Here is a 23876-nt window from a genome sequence, read left to right on the forward strand (position 1 = left end):
GACTGGAGGCAGAGTGTTTTTTTGGTGAGGAATGTGCCCCCACAGGTAGTTGGGTTTTGTTGTCTTTGATAGATTCTGGTGTGCAGTTTGTGGGGGTACTGGAGATAGTTGGCAGGTTTTGTGTTTTGAAATATAGGAAGCTGGCTTCAGTTCTGGTGATGAGGTTAGGTGCTTGTTTGAATGTACAAAACACTTTTCAGAGCTGGGCCTATGAACCTACATCACACACTGGCACACTGTGACCTGCTAGACTTCTGACACCCCAGACACCTCTGCACTTTTACCTGTGCTGCTACATCCTCCTTTTCCACCTACCCCCCCCCCCAGCCTGTCCCTCCCCCATGATGCCTTCATTTCCATTTTCACTGACTGGCTTTCTTGCCTGCATTACAGGCCAGACCAACTGCTGGCTTCTTTACTATTCCTTCCATCCAGGACCAACTGCAGGTACTTCCAAAGATACATTTTTTAAGTAGTCCTTTTTTTCATAATACACATATAGACATAAAAACACAAGATAAGCCATCAGACACCATGAATAACATCATATGTCCAACACAACACAACACAACATCTTTACTTGTTGCTGTCAATTCCTTTATAAAAAGAAAAGCTCTGTGACAGCTCTGTTTGGGTACCTTTGATGCTGCTGATGATGCTACTGGTGTTGAGCCAGCCAAGTTATTTTACCTGTTGTCATGTAAAGTGGAGGACTGGTTGTGAGGCTGTAGGGGAGGAGGAGGCCTTACTGGGGCACACTACCATGTTGTGCCAGGAAGGGTGCACCTTAACACACATACAATGTCACCTACCCACATCACGAGTTTTGCCTGCCTGTAGCTTGGGGTGCAGGGACCTGGATGACAGACTCCCCCAATGAGACGCAGACAGCTGGCAGGCTTCGTGGCCTGGCAAGCCCCAGCACTCAGGCCTGCACTAGATTTCACCCCCTGTGCCCCAAGACAGACGCAGTCACCCAAGCACCCAACCATACCACGAGTATTGCCTGTCAGCAGCTTGGGGTGCAGTTCCCCCCAAACCTCTGCATCAATCTTCCTGAAACTTGGCAGGCTTTTTGGCCTGAGCAGAGGCCACCACCCCTGGAGTTTTCAGCCCTCTGCGCCTTAACACACACAGGGTCATTTGTGTCATGTGTTTAGCCTGTCAGCAGCTTGGGGTGCATTTCCCCCCAAGCCCCTCCACTGATCTTCTTGAAACTTGGTATACTTTGTGGCCTTACCAGGGGCTATTACCCCTGCAGTTTTCATTCCACTGTGGTGTAGCACGTAGACGTGACAGGAGTTTTGCTTTCAAGAATCTGGGGTGCAGTTTCCCCCAAACCCCTGCACCAATCTTCTTGAAACTTATTAGGCTATAGGCACTCAGCCGAGGTTACCATCCCTGCAGGTTGCACCCAAATCAGAGATAAAACAACAAAGTTATAGATATTTAATTGATCCCCCATTATAGCTTCTAGCCGGATCTCCAAAGCGACTCCGAAGCTTTGGAGACACTTTGGCTGGATCGAAGTAGCAAACTAATCTGGAGCTCTGGATCAGATCCCTGCCATCTGAAGTGGCTGGATCTGAAGCTGGATCAGATAGCTGCTGACTTGCACAGACCTAGTATGTAGCATATAGACTAGAAAAGCCAGTAAAGAATCAAGACATTGTCTCTTCCCACTGGGCAAATTCTGTCCCCAAATATAAATATGTATCTTCCATTTGCAATAATTATTTTTTATGCATATTACCAGCTTCTCTGCTTCTAAGGAAAGTAACTAGAGAAACAGACAGGAAAAATAAACTTAAATTTCAATAGAATGTACCCTAAAATTTCCAGCATGCGACTATTCCAACCAATATACTGGATGTGGGCAGAAAGTGCAGCAGGAGGGAAGATTTTTTCAGAAACACGTGTCTTATTAACAGTATCTACTCTGACCTCACCTTCATCAGGAGCTAGATCAGAAGGGACAGCCAAATGGCCTGTTCATATGGAAATTGTCTTTGCATGCAGTGCTAAGTGCCAGTTCCTTTCCTCTTCCCTAACTATGGAAATTACTCCAGGAAGGAGGGAGAATTGAGGAGAATGGACTCCGTGGGTGCATCCACATGAGTGTGCAAGTGCGTCTTGCAGCATCTCAAAATCCTTTGAGACGCTGCAAGAGGCATGTGCAGGAATGAAAAAACATTCCCTGCACTGCAAATTTGCAGCACAGAGGCTACATTAAACCCCCCAGGGGTCAAAAAAAAAAACTGCAGGGGAATAAAGCAGGGAAGGGCACGGTCCCAGACCATGCCCGGAAGCAACCAGAAGCTTGATCCTCCACAGAGATGCTCTGGTAGCCAGCCAGGGCATCTCTGTGTCTAGCCTTACCTCAGTGCTGAAGTATGCTGCCTGCCCATGCAGAACAGGCAGCGTGCCAACCAGAGGGAGGTGGACCTGGGCTCCTGCCAGTATGTAGGGAGTGGGGGGGCCACTGGAGAGGGCAGGGAACCATGGGGGGGAACTCCACTGGCCCCACCTGCTCCCCCAGTTCCCTGGATCACTGCCCCACCTGACCCCATCCCTTGCACGCTCCCCCAACCCCCACACTCACTGGCAGTAGCAGCTGCTGTCGGGGTCACTGGGGCATGTGGTAGAGCCCCTTTGTGCAGCACTGGGCCCGGGTGGCAGCCACAGTGGCCCCAGCTTCCCGACAGTGTGCGGAGCTGCACAGCACCCAGCTGACCCTGGCTGCACCTGTGCGATCGGGTAGTGGCAGTGCAGGTGCCAGGCAGGCAGTCGGGGCTGGGTCCTGCTACCCCCCGATGCACAGGGGGGACTCTGCCTCAAGGCTCCAGTGACTCCCACAGCAGCTGCTACTACTGGTGAGTATGGGGCCTTTTTTTTTCCTGAGTCCCAGACTGCTGGGGCCAGGTATGTGTGGGGGGGCATCAGGGGCAGACCCAGGTGGGGGGGCAATCGGGGAGCCCCGCTGCCCTGTGCTGTGCAGGGGGGCTCTGCCATGAGGCCCCAGAGCCCCTGGGACTGCTGGTGAATGTGAGGTTTTGTTTTGTTTTTTAAGTGCCAGGAGGCTGGAGAGTGGGCACAGGGTGGGACCAGGCAGGGCAGCAATCCAAGGGACTGGGGGAGCAAGCAGGGGCACGGGACTGGGTGGGGCATGTGGGTCCTGCAGTGGGGGTGGTAGCTTCTGTGGGGGCTATGTGGTGCCTGTTGGGGGGCTGTAACACCTGTGGGGCAGGGGACCCACCCCTCCTGAGCAGCCCCCCCCAGCTCTTCCACAATCCACCCACACCTACCTACACACCCCACAGCCCCCCACATCCCTCCACAGCCACCCACATCCCCCCTCTCCCCTTCTGCAAGCCCCACATCCCCACAGCACACACCCTGTGTGTCCAGCTGCCAGACAGGATGAGACCTGCTGGCAAGAGCTGTGGCTGCAAGGGTAACTGTTCCCACATCCTGGGTAGTGAAGGGGTCAGGGGGAGCTCTAACTGCTCTATGGTAAGAAAACCAAAGGCAAACAGTAAAACATATTGATATTTAGAATTCATTTTATTATGATGAGAGAGACACTGGTAGGCTTCCAAACTGCTTTAACACTGTAGATATATCAATAAAACATTGCCTTACTGATTGCTGTCTCTCTGTCTCTCACTCTTTCTCTCTCTCTATATATAGTGGTCTTTTGGTTTAATTGTGGAGGAACATGGATTTTGGGGTATTTTACAGAGTGACTTTGGGATTTTTTTATCGGGGATTTTTCAGTTTTCAAATAGGGAACACCAGAATTCTTGCTAGGAGGCAAGTGGCAGGACCCAGGCAGAAGAGCCTGCTCAGAGCTGGTACCTTGGACCTAGTTGGAGGTGACTGACCTCCTGGCCAGTTGGTGCCAGGAGGACATGTTTTGACAGTTCAAAGCAGGCCACCACACTGGGAACATCTTCCAGGCGATAGCTGCCCAGATTGCCAGGCAGGGGCACACATGGTAGTAGTGCTGTACAAAGGCCAACCCTGCAGCCACAGCCCACTGGCAGCTGACCCAGAGGGGCAGATGCCTCTACTGGCTATGCAGTCCCCATCCAGGTCTGGCAGGTGAGCAGCAGGTCACAGCCAGGCAGCAGCCCCCACTGCCAGACTGCTGCAGTGGGTAAAGGGTGCAGGGAACTCTCAGGGCTGCTTCAGCAGTCCAGCTGGCACAAGGGGTAGTGTCCCCAGGTACCAATTGGCTGGGCCCCAGAAGCTCCTGAGATTGAGTAGCCCCGAGCTACTTGCCAGGGTAGGTTTTTGTACTGATGGGGCCAGCACAAGGCAGCTTTTTATACTGCTGGGGACAGCACAGCTGCTGGCCCTGATCTCTAGCTGCCCCTGACTGCAGATCCAGGAGGGGCCAGGCAGAATTATTTTGCCCCAAGTGGCACAATTTACCCCACAACAAAGTGCAAGTCCAGGCACGTGCACTGAGGCAAAAAGCCCTAGCTCAAATTTGCACCACTTCTATTTTTTTGGGTGGTGGCACACATCCTTTCCTCCCCTCCTTAATTGAAAGGGAGACCAAGCTCTTCAGTTTAATGGTTCTATCTAGTCTTTGACTAAGAGCTCCATTTAGGAACTATTACTATGAGCTACACAGACCACACGCACACCCCTGTGCCATAACTTAATGAGGATGCAACCTTCTCTTCCTGCTTCTACACAGAAGCAGCACTGTGTTCTTTGGATGCCACATGGTAGTTCATTGGTGAACTCCTGAACTCCTCCTCTAAGGAGGGAGGAGGAGACTCAAAGCCATCCAGAACAAGCTCCATTCCATCTGGATTAACAAACGTGTCCCTGGGCTGCGTGTACTGCTGCTGCAATGCTACCAAAGGCTTCAGTTTGCAAACAAGGGTTGGGAAAAAACTGACTACTGTATGGGATCAAAAGTTTCCTTGATTCTTTTCCTACTACTCCTTTAAAAGCCCATGAACTGCACTCTGTATCAGCCCATCAATACATTTTCTGCCAGGTTTACTTTTGAATGCTGGATCCTCCTCAAATAAAAGCTGTAATCTGCTCTCATTCATCATGTTTTTTAACAAGAACAGTTAATACAAATTTATTAGAGACAGTTACTCTTCTAACTCAGGGCCTCTCCTTTATTTTTATTTTCCTTTTGCTTTCACTAAGCAAATAAAGGTACCAATACACTGGATGTCAAAGCAAATGCTGGATTCATTTTATTTCTTTACCTCATTCCTTTAATCTTGCATTTTTGCATCTTAATGAAGCAGTAAGGGGCAGCAGCTCTAAAAGCAAAACACTTCTTACTTTAAGAAATGTTTCCTATGTGCAGGATCAGTAAGGTCAGATGGGGTGGCTGGAAAGTCTATACACTGAACTTGAAACATCTAGCTTTCCAATTATACGTGTGAAATATTGGTCTACTCTGCTCTTGAGACTCTATCCCCCTTAGACAGTTACATTCAGTTCAATGCAGCTTATTGCATATAGGCGTTTCTAAGGAGACCTAGAGTCAGCTTATTCTTAATTAAAGATCTCATGGCACCTTTTTTGTCAGAGCTGATGATTGCCCTAGTGTCCATTTTCTTGCCTGCACATTTCTGTAGTGACATGCAGTATGTTGTGGACCAGTCTGCCCTCCTCACATCCCAGAGGAGTCTGCACTATGGTGGAGTTGCAGGGATATAATTTGTGTAGTGCTTTGGGATTCTGTTTGAGGGAAGCTGCTGTGCTAATATATGATGTTATTACAACAGTAGGTTGTAGCATTGCAGAACAGACTTACAATGCAAATGCAGTTCAACAAAGCAGACAACCAGCTGAGGAATGAACTAGCATTTTCTTTGTCACTGCATTTTATTTTCTCCAACAAATTGTAGGAGGAGGTGGCACTAGAGATGGCATGAGGCACTACTCAAACAACTGTGTACTTGTTTTTGCAGAGTCCTCTTTAGCTTGTTTAAGGTTCAGTTATGGATGGGGTAGGCATTCTTTATCCTTTGTAGATCCTATAAATGCAGTCTAAAGATGGGAATGCTTAAAACAGGGAACCAAAAAATGGAGAAAACAGGATTTTTTTTCAAGGCTCAGCCTGCTTAAATGTAATAAATTGTTTGGTAACCTGATATTGATAATTTCCTTGCCCCCTTGATCCCATCTGTAATAGCCAGGGATCACAAACACAAAAGAAATAGGCTCAAGTCACCCAGTTCAAATTTGGTTCCAAATTCAATTTTACCAAGCATTTCAGGGGCACTCAGATCCAGGAACTTGGTTCAGACTCATCCTTATAAGATCATAACTAACATTTAAACCTGAGAAGACAGGTAGAGGCCTGATGAAGGGTGAAAAGATTTTGTGGTTCTATTTTTGTCTTTTTAAACAGAGACCAAAACACAAAATTGCTGCTTCTTCCACATACATTTATTTTCTCTTTGCATGTTAAATTTGAGATCTAGCTGAAAACCAGCTGAGATACCCCTATTCAGGAAGCACAAAGCTTTCTCTCCATTTGAGTGATTTTTATTCTCAGGGATTTGGATGCTCTGTGTAGCCAGATCAGATACAATCCAATATTTCTCTGGCAGAGGGAAAAGCAAGGTGGGTGCACACAGGTGTCTGAAACAATAAAATATAGTTCCCACTGTAACCAATTGTTTCCATTAGTGTCTTTGTTCTTATCTTTCCTTTGTATCAGGTTCCAGCTTTGCATTGACATGCTAATGGACCAGAGGTTCAGTTCTAATATGAACAACTAAGTGCTATTTTCAATTTACCCTGTCTCATTTAACAGGATAGCCTGTCCCATTTAACTCATTTTAGTATTATTGAGATTTTTAGCAAATCAATCTGTCTTCTGAAAGGATCATAACTACTTTAACACAGAAGCACACTATAAGGCCAGGTTTACTCCAAAGGCTTTTTCCTCATATAGTGTCATTGGTTAGGAGTATGACTTTGCAACACTTCTAAGCCAGCAAAAGCATAGTGTACTTGCTTTTATCCTAGTTATACCAGCATTAGTGCTCTCCTGGTAGAGATTATATTAGCAAAAGCTGCATTCACAGTAGGAGAGCTTTCTGATCTTCATACAGTTTCTAGAGCAAACTCCCTTTGAGTCCCAAACAGTAAGACCCCAACAAACTATGTTGGAGGAAGACACCGAGCACTAGGGCTGTGCGAAGCTTCAGTCCCTGATTTGATTTGGCAAAGATTCGGCCCGATTCAGCAGCCAAATCTCTGAATCTGAACTGAATCAGGAGACCGTTTAATCTCTCTGAATTGAATCAGAACCTTCCGAATTGATTCAGAGAGATTTGGAAAGATTCGGCAATTTGGACATTTGGCTTTAAATGTTTTTTTCCACATACCCCAAGGTAGCAGGTGGCTCGTGAATGCTGAGATGCTGGGGCACATGGTGTGTCCCACAGGAGCATGGAGGGCTCCCCAGTGCACTCAGCAGCAGACCCAGAAGCACTTCTGGTCCCCTTCTGCGTCTGCCAGGGAGCATGCTAGGAGCCCGCCCCCCCCAGCTCCCTGGCTTGGTGACTGGTGTCTTCTGGATCTGGGGGGGCACCCGGGCTCCCCTCGTGGCTGATTGCCAAGCCAAGAGGGTGTGTGTGTGCGGGGGGCCACTGCGCTCTCCAGCAGGCCCGGAAGTGGACTGGAAGTACTCTCAGTCCACTTCCGGGTTCACCGCTGAGCATGCAGGGGGTCCCCCCCCACGCTCCTGTGGGATGCTGCATCTGCCCCAGCATCGCAGTGTTCACAAGCCATGCCTGGTACCTCAAGTTATGTAGAAACAACATCTAAAGCTGTGTCTATGGCTGAATCGCTGATTCTCTGAATCAGCATTGAATCTTCAGATTGGGATTCAGACAAATTGAATCAGGGACAGTGATCTGAATCAACAAATTGAATCACTGTCCCCTATTCGGTCCGAATCCGAATCAAATATGGCCTGTTTCGCACACCCCTACTGAGCACCTGACCTACCAAGCTACAGTGAATGCATGCAGGAAAAACTTTGATAATAGTGACGAAATGCAGAGATAGAGTCCCTCACAAAACATACTACAGGAAAGGTATATGAGAACTCAAATGTAAGGTCAAATTTAAGGCGAGTGAAAGTAAGTCAGTGCGGGTCACATCCTGGCCTCACTGCCGTTAATGATCATTTTGGTATTGAATTCAATGGGACTGGAATTAATCTAGTACAGGGGTGTCAAACTCATCCAGCCTCACGGGCTAGATGAGTGGCCTGGGGCTAATCCTGATGCTGTATCAGGCCTATGGCCCCCTCCCTTTTACCCCCTCTGCAAGCATATTGGATCCAACCCCCACTCCAGCCAGTCTGGGATCTGTGGTCTGCATAGCACAGACCAAGAGGCAGCACTGGGTGCTGGATGGTGCACGTCTGTCAGAGTGCACCTGTAGAGCACTTGCAAGGGGCCAACTGCATGACAAATATCACTTCAAGGCCCAAGTTTCCAGGTTGCCCTGCATAGACCGGGTATTAACCTAAACTGCAGTCACTTTTTGGCTGCTGGCAATTCTCCCTAGTTAGAAATTTGTACATCAGCATGAATCTAACTCCCTTTCCAAATGACCATATAACTGCTTGCCAAGTCAAAAAAGTTTCTGGTGGAATTACATTTGTACCGAGGGGCTAGAGGCAGCAGCAAGGGCTTACCTTTTGTGTCTTCTGTGAAAAAGATTCAGTTGGGGACACCTCCTAACTAATCAAACTTACTAAAACACAAGCATAATGCAACAGGATGTCCTGACTAGTTTGTGTTTCTGTGCAGTTGCACAGCTTTTGCCCTGCCCTAATGCCCTCATTTATTTTAAAGGTGATGTTGTCAATATCTCTTAGGTGGATTTGGAAAACGTGAATGCTGTGCTAAAGATGGTCTGGCAACATTCATGTGTAACAGAGAAAGTATGTTTCCTCACGCTGCAAAAACCTGAGTAAACAAGCTGTTTGTGGAAAACTATGCCGGGGCTAGCAGGAACACAATCCACCTGCCGACCTCAGAGGTCAACGCCACAGCCTGCTTGTAGCCAGCATTCAGATCCCTGCAGAGATAGTGGAAACTGGAAGTGTGAAAGTAGCATGCCTCTGGATTTCCCAGCTCACCCACTGATTCTCCTCCACTCCCTTTCCAGTGGGAGGACAATATGAAAATGCATTCCACTCCACACAACATGCATCCAGTCCCCTTCCAAAACTGCTATGGCCACCCTCCCACATCTGTATGTATAGACCAGGGTTTTTTCCAACCCTTTTTAATAAGTGTACTCCAGTGGCCCCCTCTTTAGTAAGTGTACCCCTGGGGAGCTGGGGGGGGGTAGCGAGCAGCCAGATACAGAGCGGGGGCATGGCGAGTGGTGAAGTGGCGGCAGCATAGCACCCTGCTCTTGCCCTGTCCCATCCCTGCTCCTGTGAAGCAGCAGCTCAGGGTGGCTCTGTCCCTGCCCACCCCTGCATACCCCGAGACCTTTCAAAGGACCCCCAGGAATATGCATACCCACCCCCAGTTGACAATCCCTAGTATAGACCATGTTGGGGACTTGTCAGCTCCAGCCCTGATAAGAGAGTTTCATCCTGCATGAACTAGAAGATGTTTTCTGATCATAATTAGCCTAGTCTCCTAATACCTTCAGGAAGGTTAGCACAAAATTAAACTTGTGCTAATTTGTCAGAGACCAAGGAAGTATGTAATATACTGCATGCATCATTAACTTAGTTTACAATATCTTAGTTAAGTAAAGTTTGCAGGACCTTTGGATCAGGGACTCATTGGCCTATAACATTTGCCCTGGCTGAAACAACACGTTACAAAAATGATATCTATATGACTGAAAAAACTGTTGAATGTCAAATTGCTGTTGGTATTTATGGTTATGCAGACAATTAAAAAAAGGTATTTATGCTACACTATAAAGAAAAGAATCTACATATTTATGGCACTCACTCTGCCAGTACAAATGTTGTACTCATTCTGGGAAAGTGTGCATCCAAAACCTTAAATGAATAAATGATGTACCTGAAAATCAATAGAGTTGAACCAAAGTCATTAGTATTAAAGTCTTGTTCAAACACTTGGCAGGAGACTAGCTAACATTTGCAGGCTCATGTAACTGAAATGATCAATCAAATTATAAACCAAAGGAGCAAATGTGAGGTAAACTGGGTTTTATGCATCTGTGTCTCTGACTGCATATTACATTTTTTGCTTATAACTCATCTTTACTCAGTGTGACTTGTCACAGAGTTACTGTGTGCAATTTATCATGTATGGATTCTTGCTGAAACACCTTTCTTTCCCCTCTTCAGCGCCTCATGGGCCACTCAAATGGTTAAAGATTGAGGAATAAGATTGGAAAACCTATTTTGTTAATTGATCTGCTTGGCTCCTGATGAGAGACAAATGAAGCTTTGCAGAAGTGGGAACAAGCAAATACTGATCAGCTGGAGATGGCTTATTACCAGAGGCATTCTTTGGGCCAGGCAAACAAGAATCTCAGCTTTTTTAAAAAAAAGCAAAATAGTATATCTTCAGCATTTTTCCTTGCAGACATATTCTGGAAATTTTAGTCAATATAAACATACCTCTACAGCTGAAAGGAGCAAGCGGATGGGTACCACTTCTATTGCAGGAGTGAACCAAAGAACTCACACCAGCACCCAAGGTGAAGTCCATTGAAGTCAATGGGAATTGTACCTTTGCATTCAGTGGTGCCAAGATTTTCCCCAGCCTATCTGTTTATACAAAAGCAGGCCTATCCCCAAATCATTTGTTAAACCCCCTCCCCTCCACTCTCAGAATTCTTATTCTGGCTCTCAGCATGGCAACATGCTAATGGTGGATAGCAGTAATTGTTTCAGATGAAGGACATGGCAAAAATATTTCTGGGATTATCAAAAGACACTGTTGCCATCATTCCTTTTTTAAATAATTCAGCCTTCTCTGAGGCTGGGACTGAACCAGCTAGTGTCTGCTCTCAGAGCGGTACTGACTCCAGGAACCAATCAGTGGCACACAGTGCACTAGTCCAGCAAACACTGCTGAGGCCTGCACTAGTCCAAGAAACACTGTACAGTTCACTTCCTGCTTTTCCCCTTTTTTCCAGTGGGCACCTATCTGGTAGTCCTAACGCATGGAGAGTTTGGGGTACAGGGGTGGTTCTGCTCCTCCTCTCTCCCCTGCATAGACATATAGTCCAAATCAAAATCTAGCCCTCAGATAGGTGTTGCATTGCAGTTGCAACTACTGTTGCCATTGCACCAACAGCCAGAGGAACTCCCCCCTTGTTTTTCCCAGTGTGGATAGGAGCACACAGTGCCCTTAACAAAGCCTGCCCTATCATTCCCAAAACACCCAAAGCAGCAGCAGGATCAAGCAGTAGACCTGTGTGAAGCTTCAGTCCCTGATTTGATTAGGTGGAGATTCAGCCTGATTCGGTGGCTGAATCTCTGAATCCCAATCGAATCAGAGGACCCGTTAATCTCTCTGAATCGAATCAGAACCCTCAGAATCAATTTGGAGAGATTAGGAAAGATTCGGCAGTTTGGACCTAGACACAGCTTTAAATGTTTTTTCTACATATTTGTAGGTTTTCCAACCTTATTCCTCAATCTTTAACCATTTGAGTGGCCCATGAGGCTGCCGAAGAGGGGAAAGAAAGGTGTTTCAGCAAGAATCCATACATGAATGTTGTGATGCTGGGGCACATGGAGTGTCCCACAGCAGTAGACCCAGAAGTGGATCAGACACACTTCCGGTCCACTTCTGAGTCTGCTGGGGAGTGCGCAGGGGGCCTGCCCTGTCCTCTACCCAGCTTGGCAACTGGTGCCTCCTGGATCGGGGGGGGGGTACCTGGTCCCCCTGCAGCCAATCACTGAGCCGGCAGACCTGGCACTCCCTGGTGGACCTGGAAGTGGACGGGAAATACTTCTGGTCCACTTCCAGGGTCACCGCTGAGCGTGTGGAGGGCCTCCCTGCACTCCTGTGGGACATTCCATGTGCCGCAGCATTGCAGCATTTACAAGCCACGCTGGTACCTTGAGGTATGTAGAAAAAACTTTCAAAGCTGTGTCTGTCTGAATCGCTGATTCACCGAATTAGCATTGAATCTTCAGATTTGAATTCGGCTAAATCGAATCAGAGACAGTGATCCGACAACAAATTAAATCACTGTCCTTGATTCGGGCCAAATCCAAATTTGAATTGAATAGGGCCTGCTTCACACATCCCTATCAAGCAGCTCTTGCAGCTCTACTGATTTTCCTTTAGTTGTGATACCTCCAAAGGTTTGGAAGGGTGGAAGGATTGCTAGACACATTTGGGAAGAGTATGAAACTAGTGAATTTTCAAAGGGAGGCTGGGGTGGGGGGAGGAGACATGACTATGAGATTGATGTACCATGGACAAAGGTGGAAGAAACATTTTATCGAAAGGAGGAACCACTAGCATGGACAGATTTTCTTGAGATAGTCCTTTGTTAACATTTTAGCAGCAGACTGGTAGTGTCTAAACTTGCTTGGTTCAAGCAGCCCTCTTTTTTCATTCACCCTGGTAGCACACCCATTGCTCTAACTATTGTGCACTGGAAGATCCAGTGACTGGGGTGCACTGATAGTTTTTCTGAGCCAGTACTGATGACCAATTTTTAATGTGCCATATCAGCTGATTACAATCTGATCATCGATATGTAGCCCCACAGCATGGAGAGCGGTGACTGGCTGGTAAGTCTGTTGTGGGGGAAGGGAAGGGGCATGGGGGTGGCAGATTGAGGGCTCTGCAGTGAGGGAGGGAGTGGGGCTGGGGCAGGGGCAGGCACTGCACAGCCAGGGCGGGGTGGGGCACAGGTTGGAGCCACAAGTGGCTTGTGTGGGAGGTACAGGGGAGGGGCAGCTCTCATTGCTATGCACATCCCAGGAGGGCATGGGGAGCATGAGGCCCTGGGTCTGCATGCAGGGTGAGGGTGGACTGCAGTTGCATGCTGGGGCTGCACCGGGCTTTTCCCAGGATGGGGGTTGGGTTGGGGCTGTGCTTGGGGTAGGTGGCAGTGGCAATGCTGAGAGAGGAGCTATGGGGGGACAGCTGCAGTCACCCCAAAATTCATCATAGCCCCCCATAAACCCCTCTCCCAGTACCACTGCCACCCACCCTGAGTGCAGCCCAGTCCAACCCCACTGCCAGAAAGAGCTTGGCACATCTTCGGCCCCAGCCCATAGTGGCAGTCTGCCCTGCTTCATGTGCAGTTCTGGGGGGCACATGCCCCTCATGGCCTCCTGGGGTGCATGCAGTGGCAGGAGCCACTCCCCCCCCGTACCCCCCAGACCAGCTGCTTGTAGCTCCATCCTGCATTCCACCAATGATGGGCAGCGCCAGCCCCTGCCCCAGCCCCTCTCTCACAGTGGGGGCCTCAATCTGTCCCCACCACACCCCTTCTATCAGCATTTATTGTCCACATTATCAGCCACATCAGCCAAGAAAAGCCAATTGCTGACATGGCCAATCCTATATGGGACCAATGTATTGGTGCACCTCTACCAATGACTGCATGAAATACACACATGCTCTAAAGTGAAACTTACTGTTGTGTTCCAGACTAGAGCAGTGGCACTCAACCTTTCAGATGAACTACTTGGGACTCATCTGTGGGCTGGATCCTTTGTGGGGTTGGTTCATGGGACTGGGCCTCATGTGCCTTGATCAGGTCCCATACCACCTCAGCCCAGTCCTGAAACCCAAGACAAACTCTGTGACACACCAACCCTGAATGCCTGATGTAGCTTGCAGGTCTGTGCTATCCAGCCCACTGGGCCTGTCAGGGGTCAGAAAATTTGACAGCAGGGGAGTGGCAATTAATGTTGCCACCATTCCTCTGATGCCAAATATTTGGACCTGTGTGGAGCCTGGTGGGCTAGATGACGGGTCTCTGTGGGCTGGATCTGGTCTGCAGACCAGGGGTTGAGCACCCTTAGACTAGAACAGTGGTTTTCAATCTTTTTTTTTTTTTGGAGGATCTCTAAACAATTTCAAATGGAGGTTTGGGCCCCTGTGAATTATAAGTGTGGGTAGTCACATACCTTTGTTTCATCATAGTCATCTTTCATAGACCTCTCAAACATTGGGAGTCCCAGAACACAGACTGAAAAACACCACTGGACTATAAGATAATGCTTTCCACGTTCAACAGTTTGCTCCATATGGAAGTGATCCAAAGCCCATGAAGCCAATGGAAAAGCTCCAAGTAACTACAATAGGCATTGGAGCTGGTCCCAGGTAGAATACTGTCCGGATATATTTATATTTCTACAATGAGCCTGTCCACAGTTCTAGGGATAAGAATGAGTTCCTAAATAAGTAGCTTTTCAGAAATGCAGAGCACCAAATATATCCCCCAGATGTCAGTGCAAACTGTGCATGCCTAGCCCCTTCAGGAAAAAAAAAGAACCATTTCTATTTAGGTACCTCCCTTACAGGGAAATAAGTGCCTCTCAGTTTTAAAATTTGTCCTTGAGATGGTATTTATTAAATCATTTTATTTTAATATCTGGGGGCTTAATAATATAATGCCACTGAATCCAGGAACTTTACTCTTCCTAAGCCAGCTCCTCTCATGCATACTGCCACAAGGAAATTTGTCCCTATGGCTCCCACTGTCATAAATGCAGCCTGTTTGACATCCATGCCTTTGCTACTACAGACAGCAGGATCACACACCTTCAGAGAAACAATTAAAATATGTCACACACCTTTTATTCTAATGAAATGATACTGAAAGAGCAAACATGGAAAATATTGTTGTTTGCAATTCACAGCATGAAGACTGCACACTGCCTCTTTAAACCTTACAATTCAAGTTTAACTGCCCTTCACAACACTGAAATTTCAAAAATCCAATAACTCACCTTAGGGGGAGGGTACAGATGACAAAGTGGTTGGCCTGCATCCTGTTTACATAGCTTTATGGAATGGCACACCACATCAGCATTCATTTTGTACTCCAACCTGAGGAGAAATGGTGCAAAACAAAAACTACTAAATCCTCTTGAGTGTTAGAAAATTGAACCTATTTCAATGGAAAAGTAAATCTTAAAAATATTATGCAAGGCCCTTAGTTCATTTTATTGTGGCTTTTTAGCTCAGCTCAAGCATAGCTGTTGGGCAGTAATTATTTTCTGCCAGGGCCCACTTTGCATTTGAAAAGAGGTAGTGTTTTATATATAGCACCTCCAAATATAGTCCTGGGTATAGCCAAAAACTGCACTCTACTGGAGTTTGGGGTCACTGTGGTGGGATTGCTTGTGGCAGAGCAGCCCCTAGAAAGTGCTACCAGGGCCAAATCCCAGAGAAAGGTGAGACTGGGGCACTCTAAAACCTCAGCCCCCACTGCCTTGTGGGCTATCTCTTGGTCAGGAAAGATTAGGGGAGCAGACCCTGAGATAAAAGTAAGGGCAGAGCCAGATTGTTGACTAGAATGGACAGATACACCTGGTTCCCTCTGGAAAGTCCTCTCTGGTGGATCAGGTGGCTGAGCAGATATACTTATCTCCCTGGCTGTGAAGGCAGATGGCAAGAGCTGTGTAGACAATGTAGGGCATCACTTTGGGTGCAGTAGGACCTGATGGCTAACCACTACATCCAGATGTTTCAACATTGTTGTGCTACTGGATTCAGACAGGCCTGGATGACAGAGTGGGGGTGACTCTGCAACCTTTCCTCACTTAAATCCAACTCATGTATAAGTCATGACATCGTCTATCTCTGCCATAGATATACTCAAGACCTGTAGTGATGGGCAAGCAGCATGCAGCAGGTGTGGATACACTGGGAGCTGTAGCAGCAGACCTGCACACAGGCAGCTCAAGGCTGAGTCGCTTTTCACTTGAGCAAACCAGCAGTGGAATTCATCAGCACCCCAGGTGACTGAGCAGCCCTACTTAGGATCACACTGCTCATCTCCGAAGCACAAGGAAGGGGCTAGAAAAGGTGCCCTAAACATTGTCTTCTTCACCTTAACCCTGGTCGACACACCACAGCTGATAGGGATCCCACTACAGCAGTCAAAAATCACAGAAAAAGATCAAAAAGAAAAAGGTGGAACCACTCACCTCTGGTAATTGGAAGGTGCACATGCTAATGGACTGTAAAACAGCAGAAAGACCAGAAAGAAGAACAGTTGTAGGTGGTAGAGAACTAGCCAGATTCATCATTTAGATTGTGGCCCAGAGTGAAACTTGCCTAACTGAAGAAGGACAACTTACTGAAAGAAGAGCTGGCTACACATTCTTCTGGAGTGACCATAGTAAAGAGGAGCGACATGAACTGGTGTTGGGTTTGCTGTCAAAACACAGCTAATCAGCAAGCTTACAAATCTCCCAAAAGGCGTAAATGACAGACTCATGCTAATGAGACTCCCACTGTTTGGGCAAAGATGTGCAACTGTCATCATCCCTTATGCACCCGCCATGACCAACCTAGATGTGATTAAGGACACATTTTACAAAGAGTCTCTTATTGCAGAAGTGCCAAAGGCAGGTAAGTCATCATCCTTGGTGACTTTAATGCTACAGTTGGCCCAGGTTATCAGGCATGGCCAGGCATCATTGGAAAAAATAGCCTTGGGAAATGCAACAGCAGCAGGCATTTTCTGTTGAGGAAATGTACTGAACGCAACCTCCTAATCACCATCACAGTCTTCTGCCTGCCAAGCTACAACAAGACGTCTTAGATGCACCCATGCTCCATGCACTGGCATCTCATTGTTTACATCATCATCAGGAGAAGAGATAGACAGGAGGTCAAAGTGACAAAGGCCATGAGAACTGCAGAATACTGGACTGACCACAGGCATATAGTCTCCAAGTGGAATATCCAGTTATATGCCAGTGGACGACCATAAGGCAAAAAAGCACCCAAAAGGCTCAATGTCTCCAAATTGAAACAGGAGAATATGAAACCGGAATTTGTTGAATAACTGCACAGCTAACTAGTAACAACTGATGTAAACTCCAAAAACATCGAGAAAAATTGGACATCCTTCAGAGACACTGTGCACTCAGCTACATCTAATACTCTCTGTTCTACCACACGTAAACATCAAGATTGATTTAGTAAAAATGATACTGACATAGGGAGACTATTAAATGAGAAACATTGGCTCCATAAAGCCTGCTTAGAAGACAGCACTTCAACATCTAAGAAGGCAGCCTTCAACAATGTCAAGAGGACTGTCCAACGCAAACTCAGAGAGATGCAAAACTCATGGCTGAGCAAACAGGTGGATGAGATTCAATCCTACACAGACAGGAATGATATGAAGAACTTCTATGATGCCCTGAGGACAATCTACAGGCCATGGTCATCAGGAACATCTCCAATATTGAGTGCTGATGGCACCAAACTGCTCTTTGACAAATGAAAGATACTGCAAAGATGGGCAGAAGTTTTCAACATCCTCAATCAACTATCATTTATTAGTGAAGAGGCAATTGATCGACTGCCCCAGGTAGATATTAATATATCTCTTGCTGACTGAGAATGTGGAAGCAATTAACCTGCTGTCAAATGGCAAAGCACCTGGAGAAAATGCTATACTAGCAGAGGTCTACAAGGTTGGAGGTTCCTACATGGCTCTGAAACTGACTGAACTCTTCCAGTCAATGTGGATTGAAGAAACTATAGCTCACGAGTACAAGGATGCAACCATCATCCACTTGCACAAGTGGAAAGGCAATAGACAATCCTGCATGGCATCTCCTTGCTGTCAATAGCCTGCAAAACCTTTGCCAGAATTCTGCTGAATCACCTTGTGCAACACATTGAACAAGGGCTGCTGCCTGAGAGTCAGTGCGGCTTAAGGAAAGGACTCACAACCACTGACATGGTGTTTGCAGTACCTCAACTTCAGGAGAAATGCCAGGAACAGAATTCCAACCTGTACATGACTTTCATTGACCCGACAAAAGTATTTGAAGCAATCAGTCAAGAGGGCCTTTGGAAGATCATTGTAAAATTCAGTTGCCTGGAGAAATTCATTGCAACAGTTAGACAATTCCATGCTGGCATGCTCACTCGTGTTGTGGAAGACAGTGAATCCTCTTAACCATTCCCAGTCACCAATGAAGTCAAGCAGTGTTGTGTGGCCCCATCCCTCTTCAGTATAATGTTCTCTGCCATACTTACAGATGCCTTTTGTGACTGTGACACTGGGATTGACATAAGATACCAGAATGATGGCAAGTTCTTTAATTTGAGGAGATTATAGGTAAAAACAAAGTTACAGGAAGTGACTGTTCATGATCTTCTCTTTGTTGATGACAGTTCCCTGAATGCCAAGTCTGAGTCTGACATGCAGCGGAGCATGGATCATTTCTCTTCAGCTTGTGACAAGTTTGGTTTCATAATCAATACAAAGAAGATAGAAGTGATACATGAACCTGCACCAGGAAAGCCTTAAATAGAGCATAGCATCACAGTGAATGACCAAACCAGTCATTGGTTTGTCCACTGCCAAACCATCCAGTGGACAAGTTCATCTATCTCAGCAGTACACAGTCACATGCAGTTCAAATCAAGGAAGAAGCCAATGCCAGAATTTCCAAAGCAAGTGTGGCCTCTGGCAGACTATGTATAAATGTGTGGGAGTGAAAAGGCATCAGCTAACAAACAGAACTGAAGGTCTACAGAGGCTCTGTGTTGCCAACCCTGATGTATGCATGTGAAACCTGGAGGGTGTACAGATACCATGCTGTGAAGCTCAAGCACTTTCACATGGGCTGTCTGAGGAAACTGATGAGGAAAAGATGGCAAAACAAGGTCCCAGAAACTGAGGTTCTCACATGGGCAGGCATTCCAAGCATCCACACTCTGTTGATGAAATCACAGATGAGATGGGCAGGCCATGTCACCAGGATGTCAACTGAGCAACTACCAAAGAAGATCTTTTACAATGAGCTAAAGGAGTGAAAATGCTCTCAGGGAGGCCAGAAGAAACATTTCAAGGACTTTCTCAAATCATGCTTGAAACATTTCAACATTGACCCAAAGCCTTGATAAGATCTTGCTCATGATCATTCCACCTGGTGAAGTCTCATCCATACTGTAGTTACAGTCTATGAGTGGAGAAGAACTGCTGAGGCAAAGTAGAAGCTCAAACAGCATAAATCTCACAACCACAGAATGTCCGCTGTTGATCAAGCAACCCAAAGTGGCGTCTTTTGCTCAGTGTGCCATAGATAGTTCAAAGCACAAAAGCTGCCTATACATTAGCAGCGAGGCTGCTTTGACGCACTGTAACTACAGTTCATCAGAGCAGGCTTGATTAATTGAGTCTGCTGGAGCATGGTAATTGCTAAGGCTGTGCAAAGCTTCAGTCCCGGATTTGATTTGGCGGAGATTCTGCCCGCCTCGGTGGCAGAATCTCTGAATCTGAATTGAATCAGGAGACCCTTTAATCTCTCCAAAGTGAATTGGAACCCTCCGAATCAATTTGGAGAGATTCAGTGATTCGGACATAGACACAGCTTTAAATGTTTTCCTTACATACCTTAAGGTAGCAGGTGGCTCGTGAATGCTGCAATGATGGGGCAGATGGAGTGTCCCACAGGAGGAGTCCCTCGCATGCTCAGCAGCAGATCCAGAAGTGGACCAGAAGCACTTCTGGTCCACTTCTGGGTCCGCTGGAGAGCATGCTGGGGGCGTCCCTGTACCCATCCTGCTCGGTGACTGGTGCCTTCTGGGTCGGGGGGGGCACCTGGGGTCCCCTTGTGGCCAATCGCTGAGTTGGGGGGTTGGAGGGGTGCGTGCTCAGTGGCAAATCTGGAAGTGGAGCAGAAGCACTTCTGGTCCACTTCCAGGTTTACCCATGAACATGCGGGGGGAGGGGGGCGGGCGCACTCCTTTGGGATGCTCCATCTGCCCCAGCATTGCAGTGTTCACGAACCGCACCTGGTACCTCGAGGTATGTAGAAAAAAATTTGAACCTGTGTCTATGGCCGAATTGCTGATTCTCTGAATCAGCATCGAATCTGCAGATTTGGATTCAGCTTAATTGAATCAGGGACAATGATCCAAATCAGCAAATCAAATCACTGTCCCTGATTTGGGTTGAATCTGAATCCAAATCGAATTCGGTCCATTTTGCACACCCCTAGCAATTACCATGCTTCAGCAGACTCCACGGTCTCATGCATCAGCGGCCCTGAACTTAAAAATGGTGGTGGGGGTGCTTTAACTAAATCTCATTCAACCAGCTTTAGATAAAATGCCCCCACTGCCATTTTTAAACTCGGGGCTGCTGATACATGAGACACTCCTGGAGCTTTAATTAGAGTAATTAGAATTACTCTAATTAAAGTGCTCCCCCCATCCCCCTCCCAGAGCAGGTGTAAAAATGTCCAAATTAGCCTGATCAGTCAGTCACATGCTCAAAAAAACCAAACCAACCAGTGATGTCATGATCATCTTCAAATTCGAAGAATGAACAACAACAACCTGCAAATAAGTTATAACTGTACTAGTTTTTAATCAATAATACTAATAACACTAATTCAATTTGGCAAGTACAAATATTCAATTCTGATTTAACAAAATAATCAGGAATCTTTTTTCACTTCTAATAAGACATGAGTATCAAGACTAGTTTTCTTTACTTTTTTACTTATTTTTAATAAGGCACATCTCTGGACTTAGGAAGAATTAAATCAAAATGTTTGATTATTGTGCATCTTAGTTTTGTAAGCAGTTATAGTCCCTAGGCTAAATTAAAAAGCCCTAAGGAAGTAGAAAGTACAGCAGGAACTCAGTTAATTAAACTGAGAACTTTCTGAGAGGAATAAAATGACCTAATTCTATTTTTAAAGTAATTTACATTGCTTAGAAGGGCTCCCAAGTGCTCCAATCAAGGTCAGGGCTAGGTACAAGTAAAGAATTGACAGTGAAAAATGTCATTAAGGTAAAAGTGGAAATCATGGGACAAGAAATTAAAATATTGTGACCCTTTAGAAAAATCTCTCACCCACCCACTGCTAATTTTATTCAGGAAATTACTCCCAAGCCAAAAGGGATGAATTCAAAAATATAATTAAGTCAGGTGGACCTAATTTGAGATCTAATTTTAGAAATAGAAATACACTGTAGAACTACATACTGTAGTAGTTATGCATTGTGTAGTAGCGAAGTATTCATTCAGTTATAGCCAGCAAGGGTGGCTGGACTACTTAATCTAGTATCTCTCTAGTATACCAGATGTGAAAAAAAAAGTGTATTGTAATACTAATGGGCCTTGACGAATGAAAACACTGCACTGAAAATATACCAGCACAATTTAAAAGAAAAGTCCTTTAGGTGATATCTTAATACTTACAGTTTAACTAGTTCTGGTCCATAAATTTCAGCAACCAAATAACAGATATCCTGAAAGTGAAGTTTTTCTGGAAAACACACATGTTGAAGTATGTGAGCATATGAAATACAGCAGAATTTGCTTTATCAAGAGAAATACCATGCAATTCTTGAGAAAGGCATGTGGTCAGTTACTAGACAGCACAAAACCAGGCATGAGAAAACATATCTTTTTAACTAGGGTTTGACAATTACACCCTGTATCATTAGTCAAGCCACCCAGACATGTTGCATTTAGTTAATGTTTGTTAAGTGCTTTGAATATGAATGGTGTGTAATATGAATGGACACTTGCTAAGAATATCTTCTAAGCAACTTGAGGGCCAAGTCTTTGCTATCTTATATTGTAAGCCAAAAAAGAAAGCATGCAAAAACAGATACATCAATATGTAGAAAGGCACGCATGTATTTGTATTTTGGCCAGAATTATGTTAGTGTCTTCAAGTGTTTATGTAGGTTTAAAAAAATGAGCAGGAATAATTAGACTTTAACAATACTTGTTATGTTCCTTTAAGCAACATGGCTTTTCTGGATGGCAACTCTCATTCTTTTAAACTAAATGAATCATACTACATGTCAAAGTATATTGTATGATATACATTGCTAATGATTTTTTTTTAATATGCTACTGAAAAAGAATGGTACTTGGGCTATTTTATTAACATTGAGGAAAGAGAAGTGCACTTCTGAGAGGGAGTCTTGAATTTGAACGCAGTTGCAAAATACCAGTAAGCTCCAGTCTTGCAGTTCCTAGGAAGGAAAGCTAAACATGTCCCCCCTCCACCCCCCATGATGATTGCAAACTGGATTCAGCAACACACTTAAGCATTGTATTAAGTCTTTTTCTATTGGAAGTGTACTTATTAAACATGTGCATAACTCCTAGGGAAGTTACTTTAATGAAAGGTAAGCATATGGTAAAAATTAGATTTAGACTGCTGAATTGGAGCTTTACTTTAAATCAGTCTCCTACATCTTACAGCTGTCAACTGAGTGTCTGTTTTTTGCATATTAATAAGCAGTAAATCATGAGTCATAGCTAGATGTTAAAATTTAGGTTCATTTACACAGTTGTTTGCGCGGTAGAAACAGCAATATATAGAAACAAGAACAAAGAAGCATATAGTCCTAGTACCCTGTCCCTGTCTTCAGCTAGTTTTCCCTTAAACACGGCATTGCAAACTCAGTGGACCTCTAGTTTAGCATCTGTAGATTAGACAACTGAGTACTGAGAGACTGGCCACCTAAGCACCTCCACTTACCTTTATAATGCCTGAAAATTAGGTACTTGGTCCTAGGATGATCTAGATAGACAGGTTTAGGCTCCTAGGATGCCTACACACTCAATGGGAAGTCTTGCATATCTCCCTAGAGTGATTCAGATTTAGTCACCCATGCTTTGCATAAAGAGAAAAGGGAGAGGTAGGCGCTTCCAAATGGCAATTTAGACAGCCCAGAGGTTTTTAGAAAAAGCCAATAAGACAATGCTAAGCCCAAGATCCCACTCCTTAGTGGAATTTGGGTGCTGCCCTTCACTCATGATCAAGAACACCTAGACAAGGGTCGGATAGACTTTTACAAGCAGCAAGCTGGAGCAACTCAGCTCCAGTCCAGTGCAGGCTGAGTAGCTTTAGTGGCATATCAGAAGCAGAGGGCTTCCCTATGCCTATGTTGGAGCAAGGCAACTAGGGAGCTGGAAGCTGTGCCCAAGCTGCTGCTTCTCTTCACCTCCCTCAACCCTACAAACTCCCAGGCTGTGGCACAGGTGCAGCTTCCAGCCAGTGGCAGCATAAATGCAACTAGAAACTGCATTTATGCTGCCACTGCTTCTCCCCATTCCTCCTCTTCTCCACCCTTGGCTGCAGCATGGGCACAGCTGGAGGCTGCTCAGCCCTAGCACACCTCCCCACTAGCTGGAAGCTACACTCATGCTGCAGCCACAGGGTGGGGACGGGAAATAAGGAGAAGCTCCCTAGCTCCAGTGCAGGCATAGGCAAAGTCACCCAGCCCATGTTAAACCAGAGCCAGGAGGGGAGAGGGCAGGAAGAAGTGGCAGTGGCATGGTCACAACTCAGAATTGTCCAGCCACAGTGCAGCTCTTTGCAGCCTGGCCCCAATAAGCATGAGGACAAACAAAACCCTCCAGCTCGAAAGGCTGGATTTGTTGACCCCCAGGCCCCTTATGAAGGTAGGAAAACAATGAGGGCATGGGGATGCCTGGGAAACTATTTTAACAGTCGCCAAGCACTTCATAGTAGTCATCATAGAAACCAGGGAAACCTCAGTCCAAGGCCTCCACAACCTGAGATGACTCAGACCCACATCTCCCACTTCCCAGGAGGGTGCCCTAACCATCAAACTACAGAATGAACTGGTGCAAGGCACTCTCCACCCCTGCCTACTGAAGAAGCCGGGCTACTGGATAGTAGAGCTGTGCGAGAT

General features: G+C 46.0%; 1 protein-coding gene across 2 annotated transcripts in view; it reads right to left on the reverse strand.

Annotated features, from left to right (window-relative positions):
• The window catches only part of AOAH (acyloxyacyl hydrolase), a 201989-nt gene that overhangs the window by 151477 nt on the left and 26636 nt on the right, over positions 1 to 23876 (reverse strand). For both annotated transcript variants that reach the window (XM_019509056.1, XM_019509057.1), the window contains exons 4-5: positions 21397 to 21463; positions 14939 to 15038 (exon numbers count right to left, since the gene is read on the reverse strand). In XM_019509056.1, the coding sequence (XP_019364601.1) occupies positions 14939 to 15038; positions 21397 to 21463 (167 nt within the window). The remainder of the gene's footprint in view (positions 1 to 14938; positions 15039 to 21396; positions 21464 to 23876) is intronic.

The sequence above is a fragment of the Gavialis gangeticus genome, unplaced genomic scaffold, assembly GCF_001723915.1.
Source record: "Gavialis gangeticus isolate Ggan-Ray unplaced genomic scaffold, GavGan_comp1, whole genome shotgun sequence".
In the NCBI taxonomy this organism is placed as follows: domain Eukaryota; kingdom Metazoa; phylum Chordata; order Crocodylia; family Gavialidae; genus Gavialis; species Gavialis gangeticus.